We start from the raw sequence: 9500 nt of genomic DNA, 5'->3' as shown, positions 1-9500 counted from the left end.
CATTACATACATATAAAAAGCTTCTAATATCTCTACATCGTCATAAGGGCCTGAGTACACCTCGCTATAATTATATTACAATAGATCAATGTGATGTGTATTCTATCGAAGAAGAAGAATCAGATTTATTTCTACGTAAGTTTTTAAATGGAAGGAGTTTATGTTAGTGTTGTGCATAACTCCAAAATCTAATAAGAGAAAAATACATCACAAAAAACAGGTGGTATAGGAATAAGGTTTCTTGATAGAGTACTTTGTAGAAGCCCCTTTCAGACTGGTCCTCAGGGTCACAATGTAACCAGTGGCCTCAATGATGTAGCACATCTATCTCACTCTGCTGTGCATGTGTCTGTTTGTGCTGTGCTTTCTGCAGCTACATTTGTTGGAGGGGGCTTCATCGTTGGTCTAACTGAGGCAGTGTACACTCCAACCATGGGACTGACCTGGGCTGTCATGCCGGTAGGAAGGTTGCACATTATTTAGGTGGTCTGTAACTGTTCAGGAATAAAGCACACATTTCAATTTATCTATTTCGTTATTATTTTAAACAAGGTGGACAAAAATTACACAATAGTTCTGCCTTTGACTGACTATTATTTCCTGTTAAAGGTGACAAAAGTAACTTTTTTTTAATGTGTAAAAGGTAGAATCTCCTTCAGTATGCATTAAATCAAAAGATGTTTTCCAAACTAAAGTCTTGAACAAAAACGAATCTGTAATAGTCCTGTGCACAGACAAACCAGTTTTATGAACTCAAATACTGATCCAAAAAAAAGTTTTGCATGTATCAACACCTGTGTGCTATCAGCCCTCACGATGTAGCTGCCATTGACTGAGACAAACGGACTGGGAGTACAGAGAGGACAGACAGACTGAGAGGGCAGCAAGGCGGTCCTGGATGAATCTATGTTCACAAAGATACCCGATCAGACGAGATAAGCAGACTAATCAAGGTTTGATTTTATATTCATATTTGTGAAACCTGGCACAGTTATCTAGCTGGTGTGTGCAAACATGAATCTCGCTGTGATAGAGCAAACATCTATTTCAGGGTGGCAGTTGCTAGTAGATAACTTCAGCTGACAACCCAGTAAACATTAGTATTTTTGAGGTACTTACTTTTATGTTACTTAGTACTTCTACCCCAGTACTTTTCAAAGAGAAATATTGTTGTTTTTACGCCACTACTTTTGTCCTATCTGAACGCTGCAGTGAACTTTGAAGTAATGATCAGTTTAATGGTTGTGTTACTGTGTGCACAATTGAGAACATTTTGTATGTTTGTGTCCACAGTGATCATATCCAAAAAGACACTGTGAGTACATGCCACTCTGCCCCTCCTCCAACTTTAACCCAGTGTTGTGATCAAGGCTGCAATCCTGGTAAGAAAGTCAGTGTTGTAGTAAGAGGTTGTGGGTTCATACGGTTTTCTGGAGTCCAAAAATGTTAGAAAATCTATTCTCACGTCTACATTGAATCAGGTTAAATCTGTGGCCGTGCAGAGACCTGTAGAAACCGATAAGCTTATCTTACTAAGCATTCTGCAAGTGGTCTGTGGTGGCAGGGTGTGGTTTAGCTCAGCTGCAGGGAGAGTGGGAGGAGTGGTTCAGGGAACAGTGTCAGCCATACGTTCAGGTGTAAAATGCTTTTATTTGCCCGGCCCATACACCATGCACTCGTGTAACCACTTCCTTCTCCTCCTCCTCCTTCTCCCTGATCCCTTTATAGGGGAGAGCTCATCAGTCCACATCCAGCTCAGCTGTGCTCATCAGTTTGTATTCGGCTCAGCTGTGCTCATTACACCTGCCCGGCACTGTTCCCTGAACCACTCCTCCCACTCTCCCTGCAGCTGAGCTAAACCACACCCCGCCACCACATAGTCCAAACACATTTATCAATAAATTGACATGTCTTATAACTTTAGCCAACAGCATAATTCATATATGTATGCGTTCTGAGTGGACAGAGTGCTGTTTCTGGTATTAAAATACATAAATGAATGACTGAATGAAGAAATTAAAATTTTGAAAAATTTGATCTAGATTATTTTAAAATATGAGAAATGCACCCTCAAAATTATATTTCACATTTGTTTCTGTAAACACATTCTTGGGTTTATTATGCTAGGTCATAATTATGGCTAATTACAACAATCATATAACGTTATCATTAATTGTTTAATTCTTTTAGGTCACACCATCAAAGCAGACTAATTGCTGGAGGCTGTAGACATTTGTTTGAAGGCTCCCTTTGTATTTTACATTAATCACACACAGCAGTACCTTCCCACCTGGGAGTTTTTCCAGCATCTTATTAATTATTGATGTACAGGAGTCGTCATGTGGGAATTTTTTGAAGACAACTGTTTTTTCACCCCATTTAGGGTGGTTGTAAGTTTGTTTTTATGCCTCTGTCTTCGCGGTAGCCATGGCTGGAGACATTATGTTAAGCTATAACATGTTATTATGTAATGCTTTATCTTAACATCGTTTTAAGGGAATCTCTTTCAATTTGCTGCATTCACTTGAAGTCAAGGATGGACTGATAAAAGTCAAAGGTCATATTTATGTTGCTGCATACACCAAGAAACTTCGACCTTTGGCTACCAAAATCGTATCAGCTCATCTTTGAGTCCAGGTAAACATTTGTACCAAATTTGAAGAAATTTCCTCAACGCATTCTTGAGAAATTGAGTTCACAATAATAAATAAATAATAATAAATCATTTAAATAAACCTGAGGTCACAGTAAACCAACAAAAACAGTTCATCCTTGAAGCCAGGTGAATTAGATGAACTTCTCTTGATGTGCTCTTGAGATATGGTGTGTGTACGGGTAATATTTAATAATGTTAATTTCACATGGTTGTGTCAAAGAACAGGGTAAAACCAAGCACTTGGGTCAAACCGATCCATCCCATATTCTGTCCCATCGTTAGCCAGCAGTTTTTTGAGTGTAGCCAACAAGAACAGAATCCTTTTTCTTTTTTTTTAGAAAGATTACGTTTACTGGTTCTACAAGATCTGTTTGTTTTCACACACAGTCGTGCAGAGTGAGGCAGCAGGATTCAGTCTGTCATTCAGTCAGAACACGATGAGCCTGAACGTCCCAGGAGTGGTGGTAATGGCAGTCTTCTACCTGATGGTGCTGGGCACCGGCATGTGGGCCTCCATGAAGTCCAAACGGATGAAGAGCAGCAGCCAGGTAGACTGGACAGAGGTCACTCTGCTGGGCAACAGAGGCATCAGTCTGGCGGTGGGAGTCTTCACTATGACAGGTGAGTGTGCAGCCAGACAGACAGATGTGACTATAACTATTGGTGCTTAAGATTGTCAGTATTTTTTTTTTTAAATTGTCATTTAAATAAAAGTAGTTTTTCTTCCTTTGAATTGTGAAAAATGTCCATGCCCCTGTATAACAGAATTTCACTAACTACAGCACACATGCAATGTTCAAGATATTAAAAACACTTTGTAACCGTCAGCCATTTTTCTAGTGAGCTATGTGACAAAAACATTAGGTTGGAGGATCAATTTTAGGCTTAGAAATAAAATTTCAAAAAATATATTGCTGAGCGTAAATGTGCACTCAATCGTTCAATTCAGCTTCTTTTGATGTTTTTAGTTCGGCATCCACCCTTTGTCAACAATCTGTCTGTCTTGAACTGTGGACTTTTGAGAATTTCTCTCCCACACTAACTCCTGTTTTTCTTGTTTTGATGCATGCCTGTGCTGATTGTGAGATTTTCATTAACACAATATGCCCTTGTGTTCTATCGAGACACAAACAATAATCCCTATATAAAAAAAATTAAAAACTCATTTTCAAAAATATCCAAACCCTTTCTTTGTAGAAACCCTTTTCAACCAGACGTGTGATCAGTGGCCTAAATAATGTTGCAGATCTGTTTCACTCTGCTGTGCATGTGTCTGTTTGTGCTGTGCTTTCTGAAGCTACATTTGTTGGAGGGGGCTTCATCGTTGGTCTAACTGAGGCAGTGTACACTCCAACCATGGGACTGACCTGGGCGGTCATGCCGGTAACAGCAGCCCTGTCCTTCATTGTTGGTAAGATAGTTTTCCATAGTAAAAGCATCATATTTAAAGACTACAAGTTCAGAAAGAAAAAGTCTGCAGATATGGCGTTAGAAGAGGTGAATGCCAACGTCTGGCAACAGACTGTGGCAGATAAGAAGAAAGTGTGTAAAAAAAGAACAGACATTTCTGGTTCTGCTTTATTTTTTTGTTTACCCTGTTTTTAAATAGTCTATTCTGAGTCAGACAATATTCAGGCCTGCATATCATGGTGTTCCCATAAAGGGACTAAAATTTGTCTCCCTTTGTATGATTCAATTATTAAGGTGGACTGTTCTTCGCTAAGACAATGAGAGAAACAAAATATGTCACAATGATGGACCCGTTCCAGATCAAGTATGGAAAGCTGATAAGTGGAATTCTGTCTGTGGCGCTGCTAATATCTGACATAATTTGGGTGACAGGAACTCTTATCGGTTTAGGTAAGTGACACTCACATGAGTTCAATTAGTCACAAGAGTTTTTTTACAATGACACCACTGTGCTTCCTATAATTATCCAACAAACTTAGCACATCTGTTTTTAATGTTCCAAAATAATTTCGTGTAATTGTTCTTGTGCCCGTATTATTACTGCAAAAATGTCACCTGAAACGCTGACACGTTTCAACACGTTCAACAATGACAGGACAAAAACCTGAACAAAAAGACCCTTCAACCTACAACTAGTGGCGCCAGCAGCCGTCATCCTGTACTCACTGTGTATGCAACTTTTTTAAATTTAATTTAATTTATTTGTTTAACATCCATTCTTGAAACAAAAATTTTGACAACAGTAGCTCCTGTCTTATTTTTGGGATTCATACATTCACTAACATTATGATGCAGATAGGTTTATTTTAAGTTCATGAGTTTTATGGTGCTGATGTGTCTGTAACTTTTGTTCAAGTGAACATGAATCAATCTCTATTTCGCTTCGTAGACATATGTACAGCAGAGTAAAATAATTGTGATTGGCCTTGGTGCATATATATTTCATTGGTTCTCACATTTCCCAGCATCCCTTCTTCCTTCATACCTTTTGACAATAAAACAACCAAATTAAATAGGTGTTTGTGATAGCTATGAATTGGATTTATTTTTAATAAAACATGCAGTTTTGGAACAGTTCAATGAAGACAAATAAAGAACTACATAAAATAGGCTGAGACCCAAAACCTGCTTCATATTATAAATAAGTACTCTCTGATTTGTTGTGTTCAGCCATTTTACATGTCAGTTTTGCACATTGAAATTCAGTTGTTAATATTAGACAAAAGCAATCGAGTGGCCTTTTTATTTAATCAGACTGAAGTGTGTAGTTGGTAACACCCAACACTGACTGAGTAGATGTTCTCAAATTGAATGAATATGAATCCAGATGTATGTGATGGTGTTACTTTTGTAGGAGCAACAATGAGTGTGATGCTGGATTTGTCCTACACTCTTTGCATTTGGATCTCTGCTGCAGTGGCCATCATATACACACTAATGGGAGGCCTCTACTCTGTAGCCTACACAGACATCATACAGCTAACTCTCATATTCTTCAGTATGGTGAGTTCCTCACTTACACATTATTTTAACAGAACTATAATACTTTTTTTTTTTTTTTTTTTTTTTTAAAGCAGTGTTCAAGGAAAAAAAAAATTCTCACATTATATCCCATGCTCATATATTTCATGAAAACCTCAGGATGCCTGTTATCCTGCCAAGTTGTTCAAGTGGGATCAACTGTTCAACCACCTTACTTTATCAGATGAATCAATCTGAATGTTTTAAAGGTCCCATATTGTATAAATTCATATTTCCATTTTTCTGTTAAAGCCAGTCTAAGTGCTATACAAAACCAGCCCCTTCCCTGCTGAACAATCTCCACAGTGTGGAAGCTTGCACATTATGCTAAATTCCCAGAATTTCTCTGCAAAAAACCCCACATACTCAAGAGAAGCTGTGCTGAAGGTATTATGGCACAAAAACTTAAACAAAAAATACTTGCTTTATCAACAAAAATAACTACTCATTTAAAAATCAGCAAGGCTCTTAAACCCCTTTTCCTATAATCAAAACAAACCACATGCTGTTTGAATGTAAACGGCATAAAAAATGTAAGTGATTGGTTTTAATGGTAAATATGTTCTTATCATTAAAATTGGGTATGTTTTAGTTTTATACCAACTTATATGTCACTTCAGGATTGTTTCTTCATAAAGTAAGTGTTGAATTAATATTATTTAAAAATAATTTAAAGCACTTATTTGAACCGAAAATGTAGCCTATGTATTTCATGCTACAGTCACAGACTGGTGGGTAAAGCTGCGCCACTTTTAAAAAAAGTTTTTGTAACTTTGAACCCATGGTTAAAAAAAAGGTTAGAACTAAAATACTTTTTGTGATGTACAGGATTCTTATCTCATAGGAGATAATTACATGAGATTCTCTCTTAATAATTAAAACATTTTCCTGACTTGCAATAATTGCCATTTCATACAAACTGCATCGCTATTTTTGAAAAAAGCTGCCGCAAAATCAAGCATTCAAGCAAAAACTCAGCTAAATCCTGACACTCAGTCCACAGAGAATTGCACACATGTAGTCAGCAAACGCACCGTTTGGACTTCTGTAAGTTTGTAATGTCACAAACGCACACTGATGTCACATGCCCACTCTCAGTACAGCCCACTTTCCAACCTTTTATGTGTAAAAAAAAACGTCAGCAGTCATTCCGTTGCGGAGTTGGCAAGCAACAAGACTGAAGAGAACCTGTGGTTGGCCTGGGCATGCGTCACAGAAAAGAGTCAGCAAATCAGAACAGAGGATCACTCATATCAATTCATAGTTTTCAATCACGACCCTCCAGGTACCCTGGAGGGCAAAACATCATTCTAACATAGCAACTAATACAGGACAATCTGTAGAACTGCAAAGCAGGTCCATACATTTTCCATCTGTTTTAAGCCACGGCTATTTGGACCACCTCTCACTCAGCAGATGAAAAACAAAGATATAGTAACAAACTACAAGTTTTGGCCACCAAAGATCCATACACAGTTCCCGCTGCGGTTCAAGCGCTAAAAACAACAAGTCCCTGCCAGACCTCTACTTTGGCCGTGTTAACGTAAATCTTGTGGAGAATCCCTCTCCTCACACTGCCGCCAGGATGAAAAACTACAATGTAAAAAAAGTACAGTTATTTGTTATTTATTTCGCCTTTAAGACAGACACAAACAGCCTGTTTTTGGTAGAGCTCCAGAGAGAAGCTTAAGAGTGGAGATGAAAAACTGTTTCGGGATGGTCATAACCATAAATCTCCTTTTGCATATCAAAACTAAAACTAAAACATCAGAAAAGTGTAAAATACGGAATCTTTACAATCTTTATGTCAGTGGTTTCTTGTCTGTCCTGCAGTGGATCTGTGTCCCCTTCGTCCTGATGAGCCCCCACTCAGCTGTCATTACCGAGACTGCTTTCAACTTTACCTACCAGGCCCCTTGGATTGGTTCTGTGGATAAAGACAGGGTGTGGAGGTGGATTGATAACTTCTTAATATTGGTAAGAACACATTGCTATTTTCCTAACTAGTGGTGGGATAGGCACAGATAGCACAGGTGTAAATATCAAAATTAATGATGCCTGAATTCCATTTAGCTGCTGTTGTACGTAGTGGCTCTCTGTCACACTGTCACAGCTAACTGAGACACTTAAATTAAATAAATTGTTTTGCTTTTAGTTTGGAAGGTGAATATATAGTAAAGGCCAGTAAAGGCAGATTTTGTTAGACGAACAAAGAAGTAGGACTTAAAATCACATTACAATAAACCTTATTTCTTTATTATTTATTGCATAATATTCTATATTGGTCAACAATACTGTGTTGTGTTTTTCTTTTTCAGCTTTATTTAAAATTCCATTGATTAAGTTCACGTAGCCATTAAAAGTGAAGTGAAACAACTGCAAATGGTCACGATGACTCCAATAAATCTAGAAAGCGTGGTTTCATTTTTTGTTGTTGTTTAAGAGTCTTGGTAACCTGGGATACCAGGACTTTCACCAGAGGACCCTGTCAGCCTCGTCATCAACTACAGCCAGGATCACCTGCTTCATCGCAGCTCCCCTCATCGTAATACTCGCAATCCCGTCTGTGTTGATCGGAGCAGTCGCAGCATCAACAGGTGCAGCAACAGAGGAGAACAGAAGTGTGAATATGTGCTAATTGAATTGAATTGAATTGAATTTTCTGTTTTGTTGTCAGACTGGAACATGACCTTATATGGATCTCCGTCCCCATTCGAGCGTGGAGAGGCCGGTCAGGTTCTGCCGATCGCTCTGCAACACCTCACACCAAGCTACATCTCCATCATTGGAATCGGAGCTATAGCTGCCGCTGTGATGTCATCAACAGACTCGGCTCTTTTATCCGCATCCTCCATCTTCACAGCCAACATCTATAAGAACATCCTTAGGACTAACGTAAGAAGAGAGCTGATAGGAAGAATAAACTTGTGGTTATTTATTTTTTTCTGTTTCAGACTCCAGATGTTTTTCCTCTTGCAGGCATCAGATAGGGAGCTCCAGTGGGTGATCCGTGTCAGCGTGGTGTTGGTGGGCTTGGCTGGCACATCACTCACCTTCCTGCACAACAGCATCATGCTCTTCTGGATCCTGGGCTCAGACATAACCTACACCGTCACATTCCCTCAGCTTGTTTGCATCCTCTTTTTTAATGTCTCTAATGGCTACGGCTCCATGGTGGGCCTGCTGGTTGGGGTGTTGTTGAGACTGCTGAGCGGTGAGCCATCCATAGAGTTGCCTGTTGTCCTCCAATTCCCAGGTTGTACTCTTGAGGACGGCGTGTATGTCCAGCGCTCTCCAGTGAGGACGATCTGCATGTTGTCTACCATCTTTGCCACTTTACTGTTCTCCTACCTAGCTTCACTGCTCTTCAACAAAGGACTGATTCCTGAGAGGTGGGACGTATTCAAAGTGAAAACCCACAAACCATCGCAGACACTAACATTAATGAGCAATGACAGCACCAAAACAGGTGATAAGGAGAAGCCTGAAGTTCATAATGAAACTGAATTAATGTTGACCGTTCCATCAGCTGAGCTGGAAGAGAACTGATTTAATGAGGGATCTATTATACTACGTCTTAATTTTTATAGCAAATACTTAATAAAATTATAATCTGCCAAAAAAAAAAAAAAAAATAAAAAGCTTTAACGGGTTACATTAACAGGTTTAGTTTTTTTTTTTATAAATATTTTTTTAAAGAAAACAAATTTTGTATTAAGAATTAGAATATGTATAAGGAAAAAAAAAAAAAGAGCATTGTGACCTTTACCAATGTTGATAAATAAACATAAATAAAAAATATTTTGTGTAATATGTACTTGTAATTCCTCAATCGGCCTGGTGGCGGCAGTAG

General features: G+C 38.6%; 1 protein-coding gene across 2 annotated transcripts; it reads left to right on the top strand.

The window, feature by feature from the left end:
* The first annotated feature begins 403 nt into the window (after positions 1–403).
* On the top strand, positions 404–9405 carry LOC138618451 (high-affinity choline transporter 1-like). 2 transcript variants are annotated; one of them, XM_069694168.1, is made up of 11 exons: positions 404–459; positions 809–953; positions 1294–1382; positions 3044–3277; positions 3954–4067; positions 4361–4516; positions 5481–5629; positions 7481–7624; positions 8091–8244; positions 8325–8542; positions 8627–9405. In XM_069694168.1, the coding sequence occupies exons 4-11, from the start codon at positions 3094–3096 to the stop codon at positions 9194–9196; spliced, it is 1689 nt and encodes a 562-aa protein (XP_069550269.1). In that variant the 5' UTR covers positions 404–459; positions 809–953; positions 1294–1382; positions 3044–3093; the 3' UTR covers positions 9197–9405. The 2 variants fall into 2 exon arrangements, with proteins under 2 accessions (XP_069550269.1, XP_069550270.1); XM_069694169.1 differs by lacking the exons at positions 404–459; positions 809–953; positions 1294–1382 and adding an exon at positions 1739–1771.
* Positions 9406–9500: the final 95 nt, after the last annotated feature.

Source organism: Brachyistius frenatus, unplaced genomic scaffold (assembly GCF_029030835.1).
Source record: "Brachyistius frenatus isolate BFR_SWC_R1_liver_20210118 unplaced genomic scaffold, ASM2903083v1 Contig_17, whole genome shotgun sequence".
Taxonomy (NCBI): Eukaryota; Metazoa; Chordata; class Actinopteri; family Embiotocidae; genus Brachyistius; species Brachyistius frenatus.
The sequence above is the reverse complement of the archived record's forward strand: the minus strand, read 5'-3'. Positions and strand labels throughout refer to the sequence as shown.